We start from the raw sequence: 24,439 nt of genomic DNA, 5'->3' as shown, positions 1-24,439 counted from the left end.
TCCCAAAAACTTGTTGGCAGTTTGTCATCTTGTAGCATTGTTCTAGCAGCCTATACTAGTGTTCTATTCTTTCCCTCAACTACCCCATTTTATTGAGGTGTTCTAGCAGTTGAGAATTCTTGAACAATGCCCTTGTCTTGAAGTCTCAAAATGATTTGTCGAAAACTCAGTTCTCTACATACTTTTGTTCTTTTTGATTCTGTCTTATACTAATTTCACATATTGAGGATGTAAATTAACATTTAGACAGCTTTCTTAGAATTGAAAAATTCCAAGCTAAATTTTTAATTTGAAAAATAAATATACAAAGATTTTTGAAATATTTATAACTCATATTCCAGTTAATTTCCAATTAAACTCAAATTAATGTGATTTATTAGAAATCATTCTGCTGCAATATATTAACTGATTTCTTTCCTTTAGGATGAATAATTTAGCATTACAATTTCACCTACTAGCCTAGTGAAAGTAGCTTCATCTAAAGGTTTAGTAAAAAATGTCAACTAGTTGTTTTTGTTGAAATAAAAATAAGCTCAATAGTACCATTTGCAGCATGTTCTCTAATAAAATGGTACCTTACATCAATGTGCTTTATTCAAGAATTATTAACTGGATTAGCCACAATAGATATAGCACTAGTATTGTCACACATGATTGGAATTTTGTGTGATACTAGGCCATAGTCCATTAGCTGATTTCTAATCCAAAGCACTTGAGCACAACAACTTCCAGCAGCTATGTATTCAGCCTCAGCTGTGGAAGTTGACAAAGATTATTGTTTCTTGCTATACCAGGGTAAAAGTATTTATCCAAGAAATTGACAGCTTCCACTAGTGCTCTTTCTGTCAACCCTGCATCCAATAAAATCTGCATCTATGTATCCGACAGCTTCAAATCCTGTTACCCTAGGATACCATAATCCTAAGTTTGGAGTCCCCTTTAAGTATCTAAAAATTCTCTTCACAGCCATCAAATGTGATTCCTTTGGATTGGCTTTAAATCTTGCACACAGACATATTACAAACATAATGTCTGGTCTACTAGCAGTCAAATACAATAAAGATCCAATCATTCCTCTATAACCTAAAATGTCTACACTTTTCCCTTTCTTATCTTCATCCAACTTTGTAGTTGTAGACATAGGTGTTGACGCAGGTGAACTATCAACCATACCAAACTTCTCTAATAAATCTTTAACATACTTGGTTTGGCTGATGAAGATTCCATCACTTCTTTGACTGACTTAGAGTCCAAGAAAGTAACTTAACTCTCCCATCATACTCATTTCATATTTACTCTGCATGAGTTGTGAGAATCTTTGACATAACTTTTCATTAGTAGAACCAAAAATGATATCATCCACATAGATCTGGACTAGGATCATATCACCACCATGCTGCTTGTAGAATAGAGTCTTATCAATAGTTCCTCTAATGAATCATTATTTAAGCAAAAATTCTGAGAGTGTGCCATACCATGCTCTAGGTGCTTACTTTAGTTCATGGAGAGCCTTTAGTTAAGCATGTAGAGATGACTTGTCGATATCTCATAGATCTCTATATATAATTTGACTTGTCGATATCTCTAAGATCTCTAATGATAAATTTGACTTGTCGATATCTCTAATCTTCTTTTGACTTGTTGATATCTCTGAGACTTCTCTAAACCATTTTGGACTTCTCGATAAGTCATTCTGAAGTTCTCGAATGACTTCTCTATATGACTTGATTTATGACTTGTAGATTTCTTGACTTAGAACATTTTTTCTAAAACAGATTTATTCAACTCCAAGCTTCTTCACCTTTTCTCTGAGGCATGATCTTGTTGATCTTCTTCCAGAGTTATTCTTAGGCTTGAGACTATTCACAGAAAAATACTCCAGTCCGATCTTTAACATTTTTATAGACTCAAGTAATACAATACAAAATACAAATTTAGACTATCATACAACTAAATCTTAGAGTTGTCAATGTGACTTAGTTTTATTATAATATAGGCATGTCTTGCACAACACTTTGGTCTAACTTTACTCGTACATCCATGCATATCTATAAATATATCCGCATCCTGAGTTTATATCATAGTAGAAGTCCTTCCCCGATGCAGATTATCGATAAAGAAACTCGAAAAATACGCTTACAACCCGATCAATCCAACTCTAACCAACCCAACCCGTTAGACAATTAGTAGGGTTGGGTTTTAATTTATTTTTTTAGCTCGATGGTTTGATATTTTTGTAACCCGTAATAAACTGGTTGGGTCGTTAAAATGGTAAAATCGTCCCAACCCAGCCCAGCCCATGTGGAGCCCTAGTTGTTACCGTTATAAGATATTATCAATATTTTTAATTTTAAAACTTTTGTGCTTCATTTGTGATACATATTTTAAAACTATTCTTACCTACTATAAAAATTATAGTGGCAATAATTAAGAAAACTGAGGTGTAAATATATTTAAAAATACTAGTTTTAAATTTCAGAAATTGAAATTTATTGACTCAAATAAAATAATTTATCAGTGATTTGTAATCTGTCCAATATTTTCGACCTAACAATTTATGGGCCATTCTTTAAAAATCCCCCCCTTCTATAAGTATCAATTTGGATAGATAAAAAATTAAGGGTAGTGATCCTAAATATCATTTTGGGTGAAAAATGGTTCAAAATGTCTATTCTTAAAATAATAGTAAAAAATGTTAATTCATCACGTTACTTCACTCAGCATTTTGACAAAGCGTGATTTCGCTCCACGTTTTGGTAGTTTTTATTTTTAAATTTTTAATTAACAAAACGCTACTTTATAACTCGATTTGGTTAGTATTTTTAAAAAATAAAAAATAAAACGGGAAGAAAATGCACAATAAAAAATTGTTAAACCTTAAAGTAATAAAAATTTGTTTTAAATTGTTTCTAAAACCCAAAATAGAATTGGTGAATCCTAAAATATTAAAACTTATTACATTAAGTTACACACTTAAATTTTAAAATTATTTAATTTAAATTTTATTGGGTCTAGAGGCTATAAATCCAAGATTGAATTAGGGTTTAGGAAGGCTATATAATCCAAGATTAAATTGGGGTTTCGTCTCCCCTAAACCCTTAATCTATATAATTTTTATTAATTTCTTTCTTTTTTAATATTTCTAAAACCCAAAAAAGGATTTATAAACTCTAAAATGTTAAAAATTGTTAAATTAGATGTGTATTTTATTCAATTTTTTAATATTTCTAAAATTTAAAAGGGGATTATTGAACCCAAAAGAATTAAATATTGTTAAATTATGATAAATCATTATATTTAAAAATATTATTTTTAAAAAAATTGTTAAAAATGTAACATTAAGTAATGTTTTCGACCCTAACATAATACACAATAAAAACTTAAAAAATAAAGGAAAATTATGAATAATACCCTTTTGGTATTGACTTCTCTCAGTGGTATCATTTGACATTTTTTACTTTATAACTGATACCATTGTATATATAGATCCATTCATCTAATAGCACTGTGTTAAATAAACATTATAAAATTATGAATTATACCATTATATAATTGACTTCTGTGTGGTACCATTAAATATTTTTTACTTTTGTGTGGTACCACTTTCCCTGACTAGAATCATATGATTTTTCACAATTTTCACGGTTTATCTATATATTTCTTCTACTAATTAGTTAATCATTTTAATATCAGTATTTCATATATGCATTTTAAGTTATCAATTAGTTTCGTGCTCAATTTTGTAATACACTCTAATTAAAAGTTCAATATATATATTACTTTTTATTTCACTTAATATTTTAAAACAATTTGAAAAATGCTTATTCTTATTTAAAATTGTTATCGATAAAAAACATGAATTTATTTATTGCGTGTATTTAATGTTAGGGTTTGATAAGCTTCGAGCTTTAATGGCTGCGCTTGTGTTTCGTGGCTTGAATCTGCCCTCACAAGATGCCTACATACCTTGGCCATGCCAAGGATCAAGTCAAAACGTAGTTCTTGGTGATGCTTGCCCTCGAGGCTATGACAGCGAGAGCTCACCAAGGATATAGTGACTTTCATGTCCTTTAAGGACTGAGTCTAAAAAGTTATTCCAGGTAATGGCCTCGTGGCTTATAGGACGCCTTCGCGGCTTTGCGATGCTTAAAGCTGTCTTCTAAAACGTGGTTTCATGGTGGTGACGTCAAGAGCTCTTGTCCCCAAAGCGTTCTGCTGAAGTTGAAGGGGTAAGACCCTTTATATAGACGTTGAGATCTGAGAATTAGGGTAGAATTGGGAGACTTGATGGGTAAGTCTCCACCTCAGATTGGACTGTGGAGTCCTAAAAAGCAGGAATTAGTTTCCTTCTGAATTTGGGTCACTTGGAGGCTACTTCTTGTAGAAGTAGTTACTTATTTGAACATATTTATTGGGTTATTTAATTATCCCCTTTATTAATTACGAATTTAATAAATAGTTAGGGTTTTGGGCCTCATTAATTGAGCATTCCCATTTGACCAAATCAGGTCTAATTAATGCGACATTAACTCCGCAATTAGGGTTATTTTTATTCCCTATTATTTGCCCCCCAACTTTTGGGAAACACACTCGATGTTTTGTAGAAGTTAGGTTATCTCTTACCCTATCTGGGTTATCGTTTTTAGCGTAAAGTGTGGAGCGACCTACACAATTACAACGATTTGCCTTATCCGAGGCTTCAGGATATTTTCTGGAATTTATATGATTTTCCATACTCATTTTCTTACCTTATTTCTATTTTTAGGAATTTTCTGGTATGTTCTGTTATGCCCAAAAATTGGTATAAACAATGTTCAGATTAAGATTAATAAAATGAGTAGAATCAAAGGAGAAGCGCCTGAAATCTAGGAAAAATATGAGATTGACTTTCCATAAATAGAAGGCGTGCCCAAAGATTGCGCCCCTTTGACTGAGCAACTGAGTAACGGTTGTGGTTATCATGTATTACTGGCGCACCATCAAACAGGTAGAGGAGGCGCGCCCAGTTATCAAGAAGGAGGAGAGAAATTTCTTAATTAAAACTTGTACTGTAGTGAGCCTTAAGGCGCGCCTTGGACAAGGAAGGCTCCTTGGACGGATTGTTTGGGCATGATTGCTTTGACAGACTTGCTTGTTGGCTTGGATAGAATTGGAGCGAGCCCTAACGATGAATAGTTTAGGGCGCGCCCTATGGTGTAGAATGATATAAAAAGAGACCAAAGGCTGGTGACACAGGGCGGCGCCAATATACAGAAATATCAGGGCGCGCCCTCAACTTCCACTTGACATATAAATGCTGTTTTTATATGCTGCTTGGATGGATTCTCTGGAAGACTCAAGGAAGATGGAGAATGTTATTACTAACCTATTTGATGCAGGTACTCTGTTGAAGAACTCCTTCTTGTAGCATATCAACAAGAAAGGCGGTGTCCGTGGTCAGAGACCTCCAGGGGTATGCCTGGACTGAAGGCCTCCTCCTGTAGTCAATGGGTGTCCTCATTGGGGATGTGGGGTGAAATCTGGTGTGTGCTTTGGGAGCTCTGTCTCTGTAGTCAACGGGTGTCCTCGTTGGGAGACTTTGGAGTATCCAGCACTTTGCACCCAAAAGTTTGGGATCACTTGTCCTGCAATCTGGTAGGGGCTCCTTATCGGGGGACAAGGATGCGTCCAACATTTGGGGTGAACCACGGCTATACCTGCATCCACGGACTAGAGAAACAGCTGGTAGCGGAGGATTATCCTTAGCCAGGGAGATGCCTCATCCGTGAAGTCTCGAAGCCGCGGACGAGCCTTGGGCCTTTGTGGTTGGGCCTCATCGGCGGACATTCCTAAAGCTAGTAGAAGACGATTTCCAGTGGGTTTCCTACTGGGCCTCGGGATAAGAAATCTAAGCCCATTAGGTTTCTTGTTCCCCAAGAACTACGTGGGCTTGATCCCCTAAAAATAGGGGTACGTAGGCACATTGTAAGGGGTCAGAAGCGAGAGCGCAAATGAGCCACCACTAACCCTAAGCAATCTCAGTCCCCAATAATCATCACCACCAAATACTATTCATCTTTTCCGACGAATACTGTTCATCAGATTCATCGGTTACTGTTCACGTTTCCAGCGAAGAACTGCCATCATAGATCTTGTTTCCGGCTGCTAACCTCAAGTTTTGTTGTTCCCAAATTCCTCCGTCAACAAATTGGCGCTAGAAGGAGCGGCTAATCAAGATATACATCTGGGAGGAAGGATGTCTCAATATCAAGATGGAAGTTTTTACGATGGAAAATCTGAAGAAGATTCTGATCATGGCTACGAATATGAACCCTACATTCCGCCAATGACTGACCGTCCCACGCCGGACGTTGGAGGACAGCCACCTGTGCTCATCAGCAACGCCGACTTGTTGGAATAACTGTATCGCATGGGAGATGCTATGAATGGTTTCGATTCAAGGTTGAGCACCGTGGAACGGCGCAAGGCCAGGAGGGGTCTTCTCCACAACCGAGCGGCTCAGGCACCTGGAAAAGCACCCATGACGGATAGGGATGTCTCGGCCGGCCATGGCCACACTGAAAGAGGGCATGTGCCGATAACCCCGCGACGCCTGGACTATTCTAATGACACGTCCCCAATCATTGAGCTAGTGGAAGAAGATGCTGATGGATGGGAAATTCTGCAGACAGATACCCGGGGAGCCACCCATCCGCACCGCTCTGGACGTAGTCTCGAGGAACGCCGACAGGCGGAGTCGATGTCGGAGAATCAGCAACGAGGCTTCGCAGCTCTGAAAGATCGCTTGGGGATTCGCTTAGGCGATGACGATTTGAGAATGGTGTTATTTGAATGGCAGAAAGAAGCTGATCGCGGAAATGTGATGCCCCATGATACAACGCGTGTGCCCCTAAATTCCCAGGAAAATCGGGAGCGGCACCGCGATCCAACGCGTGTGCCCCTGAATTCCCAGGAAAATTGGGAGCGGCACCGTGATCCAACGCATGTGCCCCCGAATCCCCAGGAAAATCGGGAGCGACACCGCGATCATGAGGGCTCCTCCCCGCAGATCGCTGGATCGATATGGACGTGGATATGGAAACGATCGATGGAGAAGGCCTCAATGGAGAGGAAGAGGTGGAGGCTGAGGTAGATATTTAGACGGATACCGTCGTGGCAACTACCGCGGTCAAAATGATTCCCGCTGGAATAACCAAACAGATGGCTATGATTATGTAGAACATGATAATCACAGAGATGTAGAAAACTATGATCACAGTACGGTCCGGGGCCGCGGCCAAGGTGGAGAAGGGAATCAAGGGAGAAACCAAGAACGAAATCCTGAAATAATCATAATACCCGAAGACGCCCAGAATACGAACCAGCAGCAAGCCCCTCCCGGGGGGAATCAAGTGGAAACACTTCTATTACAACCCCAAGGTCCACAGCCTCAAATGCAGACCATTCCTGGCGTGGGAAATTTCAATATAGGAGATCTAAAAAGGCTGCTTAACCACCTCAAAGGCAGGGTGACGGCTACAGCCAAAATCCCTTCCCCATTCTCGGCAGCAATAAGAGAAGCACAATTACCGGCCGGGTATCGCAACACTACTAGCGATCTCCGTTTCCATGGAAACTCAGATCCGGTGGAATTCCCGGGTCGTTTTAATATAGAGATGGATGTGTACCAAGTCCCGGACTTGGCTCGATGTCGTCTCTTGGCGGCAACCTTTAGAGAAAGTGCCCAGCAATGGTTTTAAAAGCTCGGGCCAGGGGTGATCACCTCGTGGGATCAGATGAAGAATTTGTTCTTAATCATGTTCCAAGCCGCGGTGAGATACGCGCCCTCTGTCACAACTCTTGCCAATGTTAGGCAAAGGAAAAATGAAAGCTTGACATCGTACTTTAAAAGGTTCAACGCTGAATCTACTAGCGTGAGGGGAGCATCGGACGAAGCCTTAAAAAGCTTCTTGATCGCAGGATTAAGGGTTGGTTCAGATTTTTGGAAGCACTTGCAAGGAAAGGATCCGGCCACTCTCGCAGTTGTCTTCGCTTTGGCAGAATCTTTTAAAGCCATAGAACAATCTTTAGCAGATGTACAGCCAACTTCACAGTCGAGTCAGAGAAACAAAGGAAGGAAGAGGGATAGGTCTCCAAGCCCAAGATACCGAAGGGATAGTCAAAGCCCAGACCGGGTAAATACAACAAGCACAAGGAGGGGATGGAGCCCTCCCTCAAACTATGACTACAGGACAAGCCGGTAGACGCCTTTGGTCGAATCTATCGATCATATCTACGAGGTAAACAGAAATAAAGGGCTATTTAGAAAACCTAAAGCTTTATCATCATGGCAAAGCAAAGACAAGAAAAAATATTGTGAATACCATGAATCATCTGGACATAACACACATGAGTGCCGACATTTAAAAGATGAAATTAAAGCGCTTATCAAGGAAGGATACCTCAGAGAATGGGTAGTCAAGGAAGTAAGGAAGCACAAGGATGACAGGACAAGGGAAGAGGAAAGACGAGCCCCATGCGGGACAAACAATGATACCCTGGAGGAAAATAAATTTGTCAGGGATGGCAGTATCCGAACAATCTACGGGGGAGATCCCGGAATGGAATGAAGCAACCGAGCCTTGGCAAAATACGCTAGGGAAGCCCGATTCAGGCCTCTCACAGATATTCATAGGGTGGAAACCCAACCACCCAAGGTGTTTAAGGGTGAGTTCATGGATATCACTTTCAGAGAAACAGATGCCGATGGGTACATCACCCCCACAATGATGTGTTGGTTATTTCCATCCAAATCGGAACAAAGAATGTCCATAGAGCTTTCGTGGATAATGGGAGCTCAACAAACATCCTCTATTACAGCACCTTCAAAAAGATGGGACTGCCTGATCAGGATATGTCGAGGGAAGACTCGTGGGTCTATGGTTTTTCAGGTGCAGGAGTTAGAGTCATGGGGTCGATTCGGCTTCCATGTACACTGGGGGAAGTATCAGGGGTTCCCAATATGACTCACGGGAGTGCTACAGGCAAGCAATGAAAGGTTTCAGAAAAGACTCCCATGCCGATGATACTCCGGACGTGGATCGGGAGAAAAGCATTGAGCAACCAACCAAGGAAATCCGAGTTCACTATTATATTGAGCAAGAAGAAGAACATCCCTCTGAGTCGCCCCCGATAATGTTGTACTTGGAAGACGCAATCAGAATTGAGATGTTGGAAGAAGAGGAGGCGATGGATACCATAGTCCAAGCAGATTTCCATGGGGAACGTTTAGAAGGAAGATTCGATGTCTTACAAAGCCTCGAACAGGGTGATGCCATTCCTCTTGCAGGAGCACCCTCGCCCGCAAAACATACTGAAGAAGTTGATGACTCTACTACGTAAGACACACCTCCTAAAGCGGATGCACCCTCTCTACAAGACCAGGAGATCTATAATTCCCCTGACTTGGATCCCCGGATACCAATGCCGATGGAAAAGATGGGGCCAGCAGAAGATACGATCGAAATCCCCGTTGATGAAAAAGACCCGAGTAAGGTTCTGAGAATAGGGTCCCAATTGGCACCAAGGTTAAAGGAAGGTCTTTCAATATTTCTGTTGGCAAACCTTGATGTATTTACATGGAGCCATTCTGATATGGTGGGGATTGATCCAGAAATAATGTGCGACCGATTGAATATCGACCCCAAGCATAAAGGGGTTCGACAAAAACGAAGGGCCGTAAGCGGAGAGAGAGCTATAGCCCTAGCAGAGGAAATAGAAAGGCTCCTAGATGTCGGACTAATTCGAGAATCTTTTTACCCAGAATGGCTAGCAAATCCGGTATTGGTAAAAAAGCCCAACGGCAAATAGAGAACGTGCGTGGACTTCACCGACCTAAATAAAGCATGCCCGAAAGATAGTTTTCCCCTACCAAGAATTGATCAGTTGGTCGACGCCACGGCAGGACATGCCCTGCTCAGCTTCATGGATGCATACTCCGGGTATAACCAGATCCTTATGTATGAGCCTGACCAGGAGCACACCTCTTTCATCACTGATAGAGGTCTCTACTGCTATATCGGAATGCCATTTGGTCTGATCAACGCCGGTGCCACTTACCAAAGGTTGGTAAATAAAATGTTCAAGAAGCAGATTGGGAAGACTATGGAAGTGTATATGGATGACATGCTCGTGAAGTCGAAAAGGGCGGAAGATCATGTCGCCGACTTAACTGAAATGTTTCATATCCTGAGAAAATATAGGATGAAACTAAACCGGCAGAAGTGCGTGTTCGGCGTAGAGTCGGGAAAATTCTTGGGATTCATGGTCAACCACCGGGGGATTGAGGCTAACCCGGCAAAAATAAAAGCTTTGCTAGACATGAAATCTCCCACCAGCGTCAAACAGGTACAGAGTCTAACAGGAAGGATCGCGGACCTAAATCGATTTGTGTCGAAGTCGTCAGATAGGTGCAAAGAATTCTTCAAAGCGATCAAAGGGAGAGGGAAGGATTTTCTGTGGACCCCTGACTGTGAAGAAGCTTTTCTAAAAATCAAAGAACAACTGGGAAATCCCCCGATGTTGGCCAAGCCAGAAAACGGAGAAACATTAATTATGTACTTGGCGGTGTCTGAATATTCCGTCAGTGCCGTCTTGGTAAAGGAAGAAGTAAGCCACCAGTGGCCTGTATACTATGTAAGCAACAGGTTGTTAGACGCGGAAACCAGGTATACCAACATGGAAAAACTAGTGTACGCTCTTATTCTTGCGGCACGAAAGCTAAGACCGTATTTTCAGGCTCACCGAATAGAAGTTCGCACCGCTTATCCGCTCCGGCATATTTTACATAAACCCGAATCATCAGGGAGAATGTTAAAATAGGCCGTAGAGCTAGGGCAATTCGATTTGGAATATTGTCCTCGCATGGCAATCAAAGGACAAGCGCTGGCCGATTTCGTACTTGAGTTCGATGAAGAAGTTGATGATAAGGCCATAGTGCTGGCAGAACCAACCTCGCAAGAAAGTCATCAGGATGAAAAGAAGCAGGAACTCCCCCACCCTTGGTGGACATTACATGTGGACGGGGCCGTAAACAACAACGGGTCAGGTGCCGGGATAGTCTTGATCACTCCGGAGGGGCACCGCTTGATGAGTGCTATCCATTTCAAGTTTTATGCTACCAACAATGATGCTGAGTATGAAGCCTTAATCAACGGTCTGAAATTAGCTCTGGAGGTAGGGGCCGTGAATTTGATAGTTCAGAGTGATTCCGAATTAGTTGTGAACCAGGTCAACGAAGGATTCCAAGCCCGGGGATCGCAGACAAAGCTATATATGAGATGTGCAAAACGCCTACTGGAAAAATTTTCAAGTGCCAGACTAGAAAGTGTTCCAAGAGAAGAGAATAGTAATGCGGATGCTTTGGCCAAGATGGGGTCACAGATGGACAACGTTCAACTTGGACAAATCCCTTTGGGAATCCAGGAAATTCCAAGTATCCCGGAGGTGGAGGTGTTTCAAACGCAAGAAATCCCACAAGAAAACTGGATGACCCCCATCCATAACTATATTCAGACATGGGATGTACCAGAGGATAAACTACAGGCTCGACGCCTTCGGTACCGAGCTGCAAAGTATGTCGAATATGACGGGGTACTATACAAGAGAGGATTTAACTAGCCACTGTTACGTTGTGTGGATAGGGAAGAAGGAAATTATATTCTCAGAGAGGTGTATGAAGGGATTTGTGGTAATCACTCGGAGGGTGGTTCCTTGGCATTAAAAGTGCTCAGACAAGGGTACTACTGGCCGACTTTGAGGGAAGATGCTTTCAATTTTCTCCGGGCTTGTGATCGTTGCCAACGGTTCGCCAACTATTCCAACGTCCCGACATCCACCATTACCTCATTGACAAGTCCCTGGCCTTTTGCCATGTGGGGGATTGATCTCATTGGAGAGTTACCTAAAGCAAAGGGGGGGGGGTATGAAATACGCCGTGGTGGTTGTGGACTACTTCACCAAATGGGCAGAGGCTATGCCACTAGCCACGATCACGGCAAAGAAGATAAGGCATTTCGTGTTCAATTCCATAGTATGCAGGTTTGGTATTCCCTACAAGCTCATTTCAGACAATGGAAAACAATTTGATAGTATAGAATTAAGGAAGCTCTGTGAAGACTTAAAAATTAAAAAAGACTTCGCCGCAGTTTATCATCCGCAGAGTAATGGCCAGACAGAAGCCATAAATAAGATCATAAAACATACCTTGAAGGCAAAGTTAGAAGAGAAGAAAGGGGATTGGCTAGAAGAAATGCCTATGGTCCTTTGGTCCTACAACACGACACCTAGGTCGACCACAGGTGAAACCCCTTTTCTGCTGACCTACGGGTATAAGGCAATGGTTCCCGTGGAGGTAGGAGCAGGATCTCTACCGAGAGATGCGTTCGTCGAGGAAGATGGGGAAGTTAACCAGAGGCTCCACTTGGATCTGTTAGATGAAGCTCGGGCAAACGCTCAATTGAAACTCGCTGCGTACCAACAGAGGGTCGCAAGGTATTTTAATAAAAAAGTAAAATCTGTACCGTTCAAGGTTGGAGATCTCGTGTTACGAAAGGTTATGCCTAACACTAAGATAGCTCAGCACGGGGTGCTTGGAGCTAATTGGGAAGGACCGTACAAAGTTAAAGCTATACTCTGGAAAGGGACTTACCGCTTGGAAGATCTGGATGGTAAACTTATTCCTCGAGCATGGAATGCAGAACATTTGCGGAAGTATTATCAGTAGGGTGTGGCTTTGTCCCCCTTATTTTCTTGTTTTGATTCTTATGTAATAGGCTAGTAGCAAATAAATTCCTCCTAGCCTAGGGGGTAGTACATGTGACTGCGAACCTTGGAACTAGCAGAAGGATGAAAAAATTTTCAAATAATTTCCCCATAAAGTATAGTAGCCATGGGACTGGTGTAATTTACACACTAGAGCGCGTTATCAATAAAAGAGAAAAGTTACTTCAAAAATTACTATATTTGCTTGACATAAAAATTCTCATCTGAAAAAATCAATGGCGCGCCCTATGTAGAGGCGCGCCCTATCTGATAGCTCCTGCTTTATGATCAAGACAGACATAGTAGACAAGGATGAAGGAAATAAATGCACATGGTCAGCAAAATAAGACTAAGGAAAAAACTCTTCGAAATAAGGCGCGCCTATTGGACTAATAAGTCAATTAAAATATTGCAAAGGTACTAATGGAAAGAAATAAGTACATATTATCTGCAAATGACAAACTTTGAGATCACACAAAAATTAATTACACTAAAAAAAATGTTAAAGGGCGCGCCATATAGTAACATACCCCATGGAAACATATGATTGCTAAGAGAAAAATCAAAGTGCCTTAACAAATTTTTGAGTAAAGATGAAATTAACGACGAGTCATACATGCAAGAATAAAAGAGTAGCAGAAAAATAAGTCATACAACTTTACACAGCATCAAAAGAGGGCTGGCTCCTCATAAGTATTTGAAATTTAAAGCTATAAATAATCAAGGCACACCCTGAGACTGGTATGTTGGAGGAATGGTTTGAAGAGGAACATTGGGATCAACTTCAGGCGCGCCCTTGGAGGCTTCTTCTTGTGGCGCGCCCTCACTATCTTCCTCCTCCAGCCCAAGTTCTACCCTCCTTGCCTTGATTTCAACATCATGCTCTTTTTTGAATTCCACCATCTCAGCAACAGTCTCCTCCCCAAACTTCTCAAAGGAGTAGTCAGGATCATTGGCCACAAAACCCACTCTGTAGAAGTAAAAACCATTGTCAAATGCTTCATCAGATATTTCCCTCTTTTCATCAGGCCAGCCTAGTTTCTGTTGCTCCTCCAGATACTCAATCCTCAAGTTGGCTGCACCCAGCTCAGTGTGGAGAGAGGTAGCCTTTTTGTTGGCAATCTCTAGCTGGGAAGTAAGATTGGCCACCTCATCCTTGAGAAAAGAGATCTCAGAATCCTTAGCTTTAATGTCTTTGGCATGCAGAAAGTCTTTGTCTTTGAGGGTGTTCCTCAAAATGTTGTTGTTGCCTTGAAGCCTCTCTAGGCGCGCCCCCTCTTCCAGTAGCTTGTCCACCACTCGAGTAGAATGGATGAACAGTTGGCAAGATGCCTTTATAGAAGCACGAGTAGCATCCCCCAAGTCCATGGCCTGCCACTGCTCCACTTCCCCATCCGAAACATAAAGAGAACCCATGGGGCTGAGAGCATTCAAGGCGACAGAAGAGCCAGAGGGCGCGTCCTCTGCTCTATGCCTCTTAGGCACGCCCTGCTTTTCTGTAAGGTCAATGATGGGCCTCTTTGGAGCAGGTGTTGTTTGAGGGATGGAGGCAGAAGTTGGAACAGATGCCTGTGCAGCAGGAGCATCCTTCTTCGGTTTGGGCCTAGGCTTATCACTAGGGCGCGCCCCAAAAGACTTGGGGATTCTTGGAGGAGCCATTTCTGCACAAGACATAAAGACATATTAGTTAAACATGACAGTTAAATATGTTGAACAATGCAATAAATAAAAGCAATTGATAAAGATAACATTGATAAACATGAGTAAAATGCTACGCCTAGAGTAAAAGGGGCGCGCCCTAAAGACGCGAAAAGGTTAAATGAACGAAAGTTTTCTATCCAGTATGGCAATGAAGAAGTTAACAAAAAAAAAGAAGTAGGACACGCCAATAATAAAAAGGCGCGCCTTTATATTCTACAATGAATGAACCTGAAGGATCTTGGCCTTGTAGGGAGCCATCCTCCGTTTTTTCTTCTTCTTCTTCAGCTTCTTCTTCACTGTCTAAGTCAATAACACGAGAAATAGGAGCACCCTTCCTAAATTTTAAATATTTGCACTTCACTCCTACTTGGTCAGAAAGGATTCCTACTCGCATCAAGTTGGTTCGAGTGACTAAGGTTTTTAAGTTCCACCTGTCAGAAGCCACTCTAAGGAGGGCTTCAGCTCATTTTTTGGGCTCGCTTTTAAGGGGTTTGGAAGCTGGTCTGTCTGAAAAAGTATAAGGATGAGAAAAGAAAGAAAAATATAAAAAAAACAAAAGGGCGCGCCCTTACTCGGTGACTTGTTGAATCTTATCCTTATTCTGGGAACGTCATACAGGTAAAAGAAGTTTTCCTTCCAACCTTTCTCATGGCTAAGCTTGCCAGAGGAAAAACCCTTCTTATTGTGCTGCTTGTCCACCACCAAATAGTAGTACCCATGGTCAGATTTCCTTAGATTGAAAAAATAAGCAACTTCTGCCATTGACGGTTGAGGAAAACCCAAGTCCGTATAGAGGATAAACAGAGCCAGGATAAACTTGTAGCTATTGGGAGAAAGTTGAAGTGGAGCGACATCATACAGTTCTATCACTTCCCTAAGGTAGGGATGTAAGGGCGCGCCTATACCCAAAGATACTAGCTTGGGGCTGGTCACCATTCTGGGGAATTTAAAGTTCCTCCCATAATTAAAGATATGGGGCCGCATCATGCTTAAAGGGCGCACCCATATGCCTTCCATATCGTAAAACTCCATGAGCCATCCTAGTTGCTCATCTGAATAGGCTGAAGACAGGCCCACACAGAAAAGCTTCCCATGCTCCTTCCTGAAACGCTTCTTCACAGCTTCAGTACATGGTTCAAATTCATCCCAGTCAAAATCTAATTCACTATCAGAAACTTCCCAGTGGTGGAAAGGGATTGGAGAAGGTTCAGGAGAGGTGGAAAATTGGAAGGAGTCTTCATCAAAGAAATTTTCTTCATCACGAAGAGGGGACGCACTTGCTTCAGGCACGCCCTCAGGAACGGGGGATGTAGGCGTGCCCTCTGTGTGTTGGGGAGATGGACTTGGGGATACTGTCCTGCAGGATACTTTAGAGGGTCCTGCACCTACGTTGACGCCCCTCTCAATACCCCTATATCTATCAGCATTCAAACTCTCAAACCAATCATCATCATCCAGTTCTGTCATATCTGGGATTGGGGATCTATCCTTTTGGATCAGCTTCTGCTTGCCTTGCCTACGAGATAAAAGAATATTGTCCGTGGACGAATTATCTGAGGAATCTGCCATCAGGGTAACCTCTTTGGAATCCTGAAGAAGGCGCGCCACCCGGTTCAGAAATTCGGGAGTGTGGTGGGCGTTTGGAGGTTGGGGATCGAAGTAAGTATTTGGGGGCGAATAAATCCCCAAGTTGATGAGAAAATTCTTGAAAGGGTGAAAAGGGGAGGACGCGCCCTCGTCTTCCAGCTGTCAAGAAAACCAAAAGAAATGTTGAGGGCGCGCCCAATACGAAAGAACGAGATACGAAAGTATGAAGGAAACGGAAAGGATAGGGATAGACTTAAAAGAAGAGAAAAAGTGAGTCATATACTAAGAGGGCGCATCCTATTCTATTATAAAATCTATAAAGACTGGAAGATTAGATGACAAATGGCGTGGCTAAAAATAAAGGGGATGCGCCTCGTATCAAGAAAGAGGCGCGCCTTATCATAGGGCGTATACTTCTAATTTTGAGGATAAATGTTTGGGATTCCCAGAAACATAAAATTGAGAATGGGATCCAATGATTTTGGATCTAGAACAACTAATCATGCATATACAATATACATACATAGATACATACATCATTTTGTGTAAATCATCAAGAACAGTTAAGGAAGTTGAGGGGACAAATGTGACATGCAGTGTGATTTATGCAACAAAATCCAGAGAAGAAAAGAGATTTACATACCTTTTTGAATGGGGAAGAAGTTGACTGGAAGAGATTGAGAGTGTGATAACAGGGAAGGCTGGTTCTGAGCAAAAGTCCGTCACCGGAGTCGAAGCTTTTGGTGAGGAAAGAGAAAATAAAAAGGAAGGGGAGAGTAAAAGTAAAAATGAAAATGACTGACGGTGACTTGTATTTATAGGTAAAAGGGACAGGTGTCGAATCTGTCATGTCAATCACGATTCTCGAAGAGTAAGGAAGACCGTTTCAAATTATTTTAAATTTTAGGACGCGCCCTCTAGAAGGCGCGCCTTATTAGATTAACATCAACCTATAATGCATGAAAAGTAAGAACATTGAATATATAAAAGCCCACTGCTTTTCGGACGTGCCTAGTAAAGTAAGTGCTGGAAAATATGTTTATACAGATTTTTATAAGGATGAGGAGGAAAATTCCAATCCCATTTTCAATAGCATATGGAATTTGGGGGGTAGTTGTTATGCCCAAAAATTGGTATAAACAATGTTCAGATTAAGATTAATAAAATGAGCAGAATTAAAGGAGAAGCGCCTAAAATCTAGGAAAAATATGAGATTGACTTTCCATAAATAGAAGGCGCGCCCAAAGATTGCGCCCCGTTGACTGAGCAGCTGAGTAACGGTTGTGGTTATCATGTATTAGAGGCGCGCCCTCAAACAGGTAGAGGAGGCGAGGCCAGTTATCAAGAAGGAGGAGAGAAATTTCTTATATTAAACCTGTACTGTAGTGAGCCTTAGGGCGCTCCTTGGACAAGGAAGGCTCCTTGGACGGATTGTTTGGGCATGATTGCTTTGACAGACTTGCTTGTTGGCTTGGATAGAATTGGAGCGAGCCCTAATGATGAATAGTTTAGGGCGCGCCCTATGGTGTAGAATGATATAAGAAGAGACCAAAGGCTGGTGACACAGGGCGGTGCCAACATACAGAAATATCAGGGCGCGCCCTCAACTTCCACTTGACATATAAATGCAGTTTTTATATGCTGCTTGGATGGATTCTCTGGAAGACTCGAGGAAGATGGAGAATGTTATTACTAACCTATTTGATGCAGGTACTCTGTTGAAGAACTCCTTCTTGTAGCATATCTACAGAAAAGGCGGTGTCCGTGGTCAGAGACCTCCAGGGGTATGCCTGGACTGAAGGCCTCCTCCTGTAGTCACTGGGTGTCCTCATTGGGGATGTGGGGTGAAATCTGGTGTGTGCTTTGGGAGCTCTGTCTCTGTAGTCAACGGGTGTCCTCGTTGGGAGACTTTGGAGTATCCTGCACTTTGCACCCAAAAGTTTGGGATCACTTGTCCTGCAATCTGGTAGGGGCTCCTTATCGGGGGACAAGGATGCGTCCAACATTTGGGGTAAACCACGGCTATACCTGCGTCCACGGACTAGAGAAACAGCTGGTAGCGGAGGATTATCCTTGGCCAGGGAGATGCCTTATCCGTGAAGTCTCGAAGCCGCTGACGAGCCTTGGGCCTTTGTGGTTGGGCCTCATCGGCGGACATTCCTAAAGCTAGTAGAAGACGGTTTCCAGTGGGTTTCCTACTGGGCCTCGGGATAAGAAATCTAAGCCCATTAGGTTTTTTGTTCCCCAAGAACTACGTGGGCTTGATCCCCTATAAATAGGGGTACGTAGGCACATTGTAAGGGGTCAGAAGCGAGAGCGCAAAGGAGCCACCACTAACCCTAAGCAATCTCAGTCCCCAATAATCATCACCACCAAATACTGTTCATCTTTTCCGACGAATACTGTTCATCGGATTCATCGGTTACTGTTCACATTTCCGGCGAAGAACTGTCATCATAGATCTTGTTTCCGGCTGCTAACCTCAAGTTTTGTTGTTCCCAAATTCCTCCGTCAACATGTTCCCTTAATTTTTGGGGATTATCTCTTACTCACATGTATTTTTCTAAATTTAGGAATTTTTCCGTACCTCCGGGTATTTTTCATAATTTTTCCTTATATTTCAGGAATTTTTCCGTACATCCGGGTATTTTTCATGATTTTTCCTAATATTTTAGGAATTTTTCTATACCTCCGGGTATTTTTCGTAATTTTTCCTAATATCATAGGAATTGTTTCGTACCTCCGGGTATTTTTCATGATTTTTTCTAATATTTTAGGAATTTTTCTATACCTCCGGGTATTTTTCGTAATTTTTCCTAATATCTTAGGAATTTTTTCGTACATCCGGGTATTTTTCGTGATTTTTCCTAATATCTTAGGAATTTTTCTGTACCTCCGGGTATTTTTTGTGATTTTTCCTAATATTTTAGGAATTTTTCTGTACCTCCGGGTATGTCTTAATTTTTCCTAAATTTTTAGGAATATTTCTTTTTATTCCTGGTCAAAATTCGACCAGGATGCATCCTGGTCAAATTTCGATCAGAACTCTGATCTAACTATGGGTCATTCCTTCATCCTGGTCGAACTGATTTTAGACCAGGATGCATTCTGGTCGAACTGATTTTAGACCTGGATGCATTCTAGTCGAACTGATTTTAGACCAGGATGCATTCTGGTCGAATTTTGACCAGAACTCTGGTCTAACTATGAGCTGATTTGTCATCCTAGTCGTATGGATTTTCGACCAGGATTCTCCCCATTTTTGATGAACACTCTCGTCGGATTATGGGTTATTTCAACACTCAGGTCGAATTGATTTTTGACCAGGAATCCTGACCCCGTATACCAGGAATTCTAGTCCTTTAGACCAGGAATCCTGACCCCGTATACCAGGAATCCTTGTCCTTTAGACCAGGAATCCTGACCCCGTATACCAGGAATCCTAGTCCTTTAGACCAGGAATCCTGACCCGAACTCTGGTCTAACTATGAGCTGATTTGTCATTCTAGTCGTATGGATTTTTGACCAGGATTCTCCCCTTTTTCGATGAACACTCTCGTCGAATTATGGGTGATTTTAACACTATGGTTGAATTGATTTTCGACCGGGAATTCTGACCCCGAATACCAGGAATCCTAGTCCTTTAGACCAGGAATCCTGACCCCGTGTACCAGGAATCCTAAATTACGGGTTCAAGCCTTTAAATGGCCATAACTTTTTGCTCATTATTCTGATTTGAGCATATAATATATACCGAATCGAAGCTTATTACGAGCTCTAACTCATTATGGCATCTTCATATTTTTTTTACGTGCCTTAATCCTTCAATTTGGATGGAAAGTGGCCTATACGAGCCTTCAATCAACGTGGCCTCTACGAGCCTTATTTCTACTTAGTCCAACCAGGTGAGTTGTCCTACTTAGATTCTGAACTAGATTAAACCTTGAGTTTAAGGTATATTGAGCCTGAGTACCTTATTTTCTCAAAATATTTCCATGTTTGTGGGATCCTTGTCCCAAATATGTTCATGTTTTGGGATGACTCTTCGAAAATAGGTATTGCCTTTCCTTTCTTCCCAACTCTGGATGTCTTGAAACTTGTTTCAGATGCTCAACAATCCCGGTGTTGGCTTCATCAAATCTAAAGTATTTGTCATGTCTTCCTCGTTCTCCCCAGGCTCAAAGACCTCAACCTTTGGAGTTGTTTGAGTGATTCATAATGGCATCACAACCTCAGCTTTATTATCCAGTAAGAATGGTATAACTCCTATCATTTCCTTGCAAGTGGCATGTCTGCCTAGTCATTTCTCGAGTATTCTTCCCTCTTTCAGTCCATCAAGGATTACTCGACTTCCTACCTCAGCTTGCCCATTCGTCCAGGGGTGAGAAATAGTTGTGGAGCAGGATTTGTTATCGCTCTTCTCACATCATTGATATTGTACTATCTTCTATCACCGGTCACTAGGATTCGTGGGAGTTCATACCTTTATATCGCACTTTTCTGCGGGAATTGTGTCACTCGAATGCTGGTTATACAACCAAGGGTTTTAGCCTCAATCCTCTTCGTGTCAGGATCTACCTCAGGAAATGTGTGTGCTTCCGATATCAAGTATACTTTCTTATCATAATATTTATCATCAGCCATCATCTTTAGCCAATAGAATTCCAACAAGTAAGTTTTGAGTGTCGGCCCCGTACCCCGGACGTAACCCACGTTTCTTCTCATGTATTTCTTTAAGACCAACTCCATTTTTCGTGTTCTCGGGCATTTCAAGTAAGGAATCACGAACTACTTCTTGTATAAAGTCCTTGCAATCAAATTAAGCTTCAAAGCTTTTTCCAGCATTTTTTAAGCTTCTATGGCAACGTCGGGTCACCGGCTAGTTTGAGTCGAGACTTCCAGGAAATGAGTCCTCGCACATATCGGTGCTATCAACTTTGTATTAGTTTTTGGGTCTTTGAGACTTAGAAGTAAAAACTTCCCGTATAATTTTTTATCTCTTGAGTCACGACCCTCATGCCTTCCTTCCGCAGGATGTAGATTTCATCAAATTCAGTCATGACTTCACAAGTCTCTCATATCTTGTTGACGAATCTATTGATTCTAAAACTCCAGCCTTCTGGTCGACTTATCTTTAATTTAGATAGCCTTATTGAACCGTATTTCGGTCAGGATTCAGTCTCCTTTCGAGCTGAATTCTGCTCGACTACTTTTTTTTGGTGTCAGCCCTTCCCCCCGGGTGCTGCTCATGGACGAACATCTTTCGAGGTTAGTTCCGCTTCTAGGGTCCCAGGTATTCCGAGTATGGAATCACAAAGAATTTCTTATGTGACTCATCTCAACCAGAGCGTACCTAGGCGCGTTTCCAATGGATTTCATACCTCATATGCATGGGTTAACCACTAGTTTCTAGGTTAACCTTCATAAAATTAACCTAACAATTTTCCACACCTACTGGTGGTACCAACTTGGAATTCATGCTTCAGGTTCCGAAATTTATAAATCTCTATCGTTGAATATGCAAACTCAAATTGAACATATCCTTCATGATTTCCTCCACTGGGATGTAACTTTACGTAACATCCATCAAATTTATTCACGGCTTCGCATGCCTTTCTCATACTTTGTTTTGAATTCCCCATATACTCGAGAAATCACCAACACCGAGTCTTCATAGACTTTGAGGTTTTCAACCCTTAAGGTTCGAGCTGAACCAAGTCTGGCCATCGAGGCCTTATTTTTAACTTCGTCATTCGTTAATGAGAAATCCGATGTCGAGGTTAACTATATCATTAATCCGTCATGAATTTGCAACACTCACTTTTATTTTGAATGTTCCATTAAAATAGAGAACCAAATAGTACTTCAGTATGATATCTTTATCTTATCCTATATATTTCCTTGCCCTCATAGGGTATCTCATCCTGCCCCTACTTCTTGGTTGTCAAAAGGACATTCAACCATGAAGTCGGTCAAATCTTGAACCTTAAATAATGTACATGTTTATACTAAATTTGTCAGGCTCCGTTATCCACTTAAACCACCTTCCACCAGCCTCAGGGCTGTGCATTGTGCCCCGGGGCTAGTTTCGCACATTTGGAAATACAGTTTAACTTCTTCATGCCGCGGTCATGGTTAACGCGAACTTCTCAATACTAGAGTTATTCACATAATTTTTCAATATCTCAACATGTGGGTTACTGAACCTCCATATCTTTTGTCACAAGGGCAAGTCTCAATTACACAATTGAGTTTTCCATGTATAAATTTAGTACTTCTTCTGGTATTCCGATTTTCTGCTTCTCCAATTTCTTAAAGATCACATGGCTTTCATCAATCCATAAAGGGTCCTTTACTTTCTTCAATACCGTGAAGAAGGTAAAATACTTGTCACTGGGTTCGGAGATGAACCTCTCCTAAATCGCACTCTTTAATTTCTCTATGTTCTTAATGAAAGATGAGGGTTCCCTAACCAGAAATCTTATCAACATGGCCTTGATTCCCCACTCAGAGATGTGGCCCAAAAATTTACAGATCCTACCTCGAAGGCACACCTTGTAGGATTTAACATTACCTTGGGGTGCATCAGCACTTCAAATTCCTCTCGGAGGTGTCTCATGTATTCTGCCTTGTCTAGGCTCTTAATTTCATTATACCATAGACTCTCATGGTCTTTCAATAGAGATGCTCAAAGAATTTTACTTTCTAACCTTTGTAAGTGGCCTCTGGTTTCTCAAAATAAAAGCAGCAAAAGATACATAGTATTACAAAGTTAATGAGGAGTGGTACCTTAGAAATGTCGTCCTTATAATTAGCTTACTATTTTGTGGTTTCTCTCCTGCCAAGGGCAAGAATTTCCTCTTTATTTTCCTCACTGTACTCCGGTTACAAGTGGATAAGAATCGTATCTGCTGTTGAATTTCCTCATTGCTCGTCGAACTTTCGGAATTCCATGTCTTCTTTTGGGAGGACCTGCCCCCCGACTCAGTCGGGCCTTTAATCATGGCAACATATTATACAAGGCAAGTTGGGAATTAGCGAGTCCCATTTGCCAAGAATCTTTCAGAGTTTTATATTATAGTGTGACGATCATCGGGTCTTCATGGAGGAATTTCATCCCTTATGAATCAGAATCATTAAAGTTAGTTACAATTTCCACTGTCGCTCCTTACGGTGTACTACCTTTCGGGCGCAAACTTTCATTGAGTTTCTTGAAGTCCCAGCGATTATTATTCTTCTAAATATCATATTGACAATCGGCCCCTGGGCTGCTTATTTTCCTGGAGTATCTTGATCTCCCCTCTTATTCTTCATAATCTTTCATTCTTATTATTTCTCCACCATTTTGGTGAACCTCTTCAGTATCCCTCCTTGGATTTATAACTCAATTATATTCCTTAGCTAACGGAAATTGTCGATGTCCTCTATGTGAAATCTTGGATATAAATTATTGTTCCTCTTTTCAGGGTTGGTGCGTAGTGGCATCGGCCATCAATAGTCTTCATCTTTTTTAATTTTCATCAATATGCGGCTTCTTGGAGCATTAAAACGTGCATGCTTGGTGAACTTCGGTTCCCTGTTGTTCTTCCTTGGGGAAAAAGTCTCCATCATAGATACTTATCCTTAGCATCACATTTTTGATCCTCCTTTTGCTTCTAGTTGTTACCAGCATCGCCTCCTATGGGGGGCAAATCCTTCTTTATGTTATTTATTTTCACCTCCCCGCCGTTGTAACCTATGTCTGTTTTTCATATTGGTTTGGGCCAATGATAATTTAAGGTTATCATCCCAGGCTCCTTGTTGGACTATCACTGACATCCTATTACTCAAGTATATGTTGATCATGGGTTTTTTTTGAATCGGTCTAGGTCATACAAGGATTTTTTTATCCTTGTTTTATGTTTTTGGGGATGCAGTGTGGCTCATGCACTTTTGCACCATAATCGAGTTATGCCCCCGAGGTTTAAGAAAATGTCATGCACTTTATAAAATCGTGCATTGGCTATTGTAGTAGAGAGTTTGAAAACTTTCCTACATGGTTATGCGGATTACTGAATCCATCATACGCCTAGATTGGGGTATCTTCAGCTTCCTCGAAATATAGGTATTTGTAGTTTCTTTCATAAAGAGATACATTGTATCATTCAGGCCTTAAAGGGGCATTAAATCTTTGGGATCAACCCTTAGAATCCCCGTCTTCCTTTTTCATGGAAGGCGTTTAAACCAACTATACCGGGGAATCGACCCTCGGGGTCCAGGCTTTCCAAATTTTGCAAGTAGTCGAGTTTGTTGTTCCCTTTTCAGTTCCTCCATTAACTCACGAGTTTTATGAGACGAAAATTCGATCTTC

General features: G+C 41.5%; 1 protein-coding gene across 1 annotated transcript; it reads left to right on the top strand.

Moving 5' to 3' along the window:
- Positions 1-11,127: 11,127 nt before the first annotated feature.
- Positions 11,128-11,658, top strand: LOC141679945 (uncharacterized). The gene has a single exon (XM_074486301.1). It carries the CDS (start codon positions 11,128-11,130, stop codon positions 11,656-11,658), a length of 531 nt encoding a protein of 176 aa, XP_074342402.1.
- Positions 11,659-24,439: the final 12,781 nt, after the last annotated feature.

This window comes from Apium graveolens, chromosome 8 (genome assembly GCF_009905375.1).
Source record: "Apium graveolens cultivar Ventura chromosome 8, ASM990537v1, whole genome shotgun sequence".
NCBI classification, from domain to species: Eukaryota; Viridiplantae; Streptophyta; class Magnoliopsida; order Apiales; family Apiaceae; genus Apium; species Apium graveolens.
The sequence above is the reverse complement of the archived record's forward strand: the minus strand, read 5'-3'. Positions and strand labels throughout refer to the sequence as shown.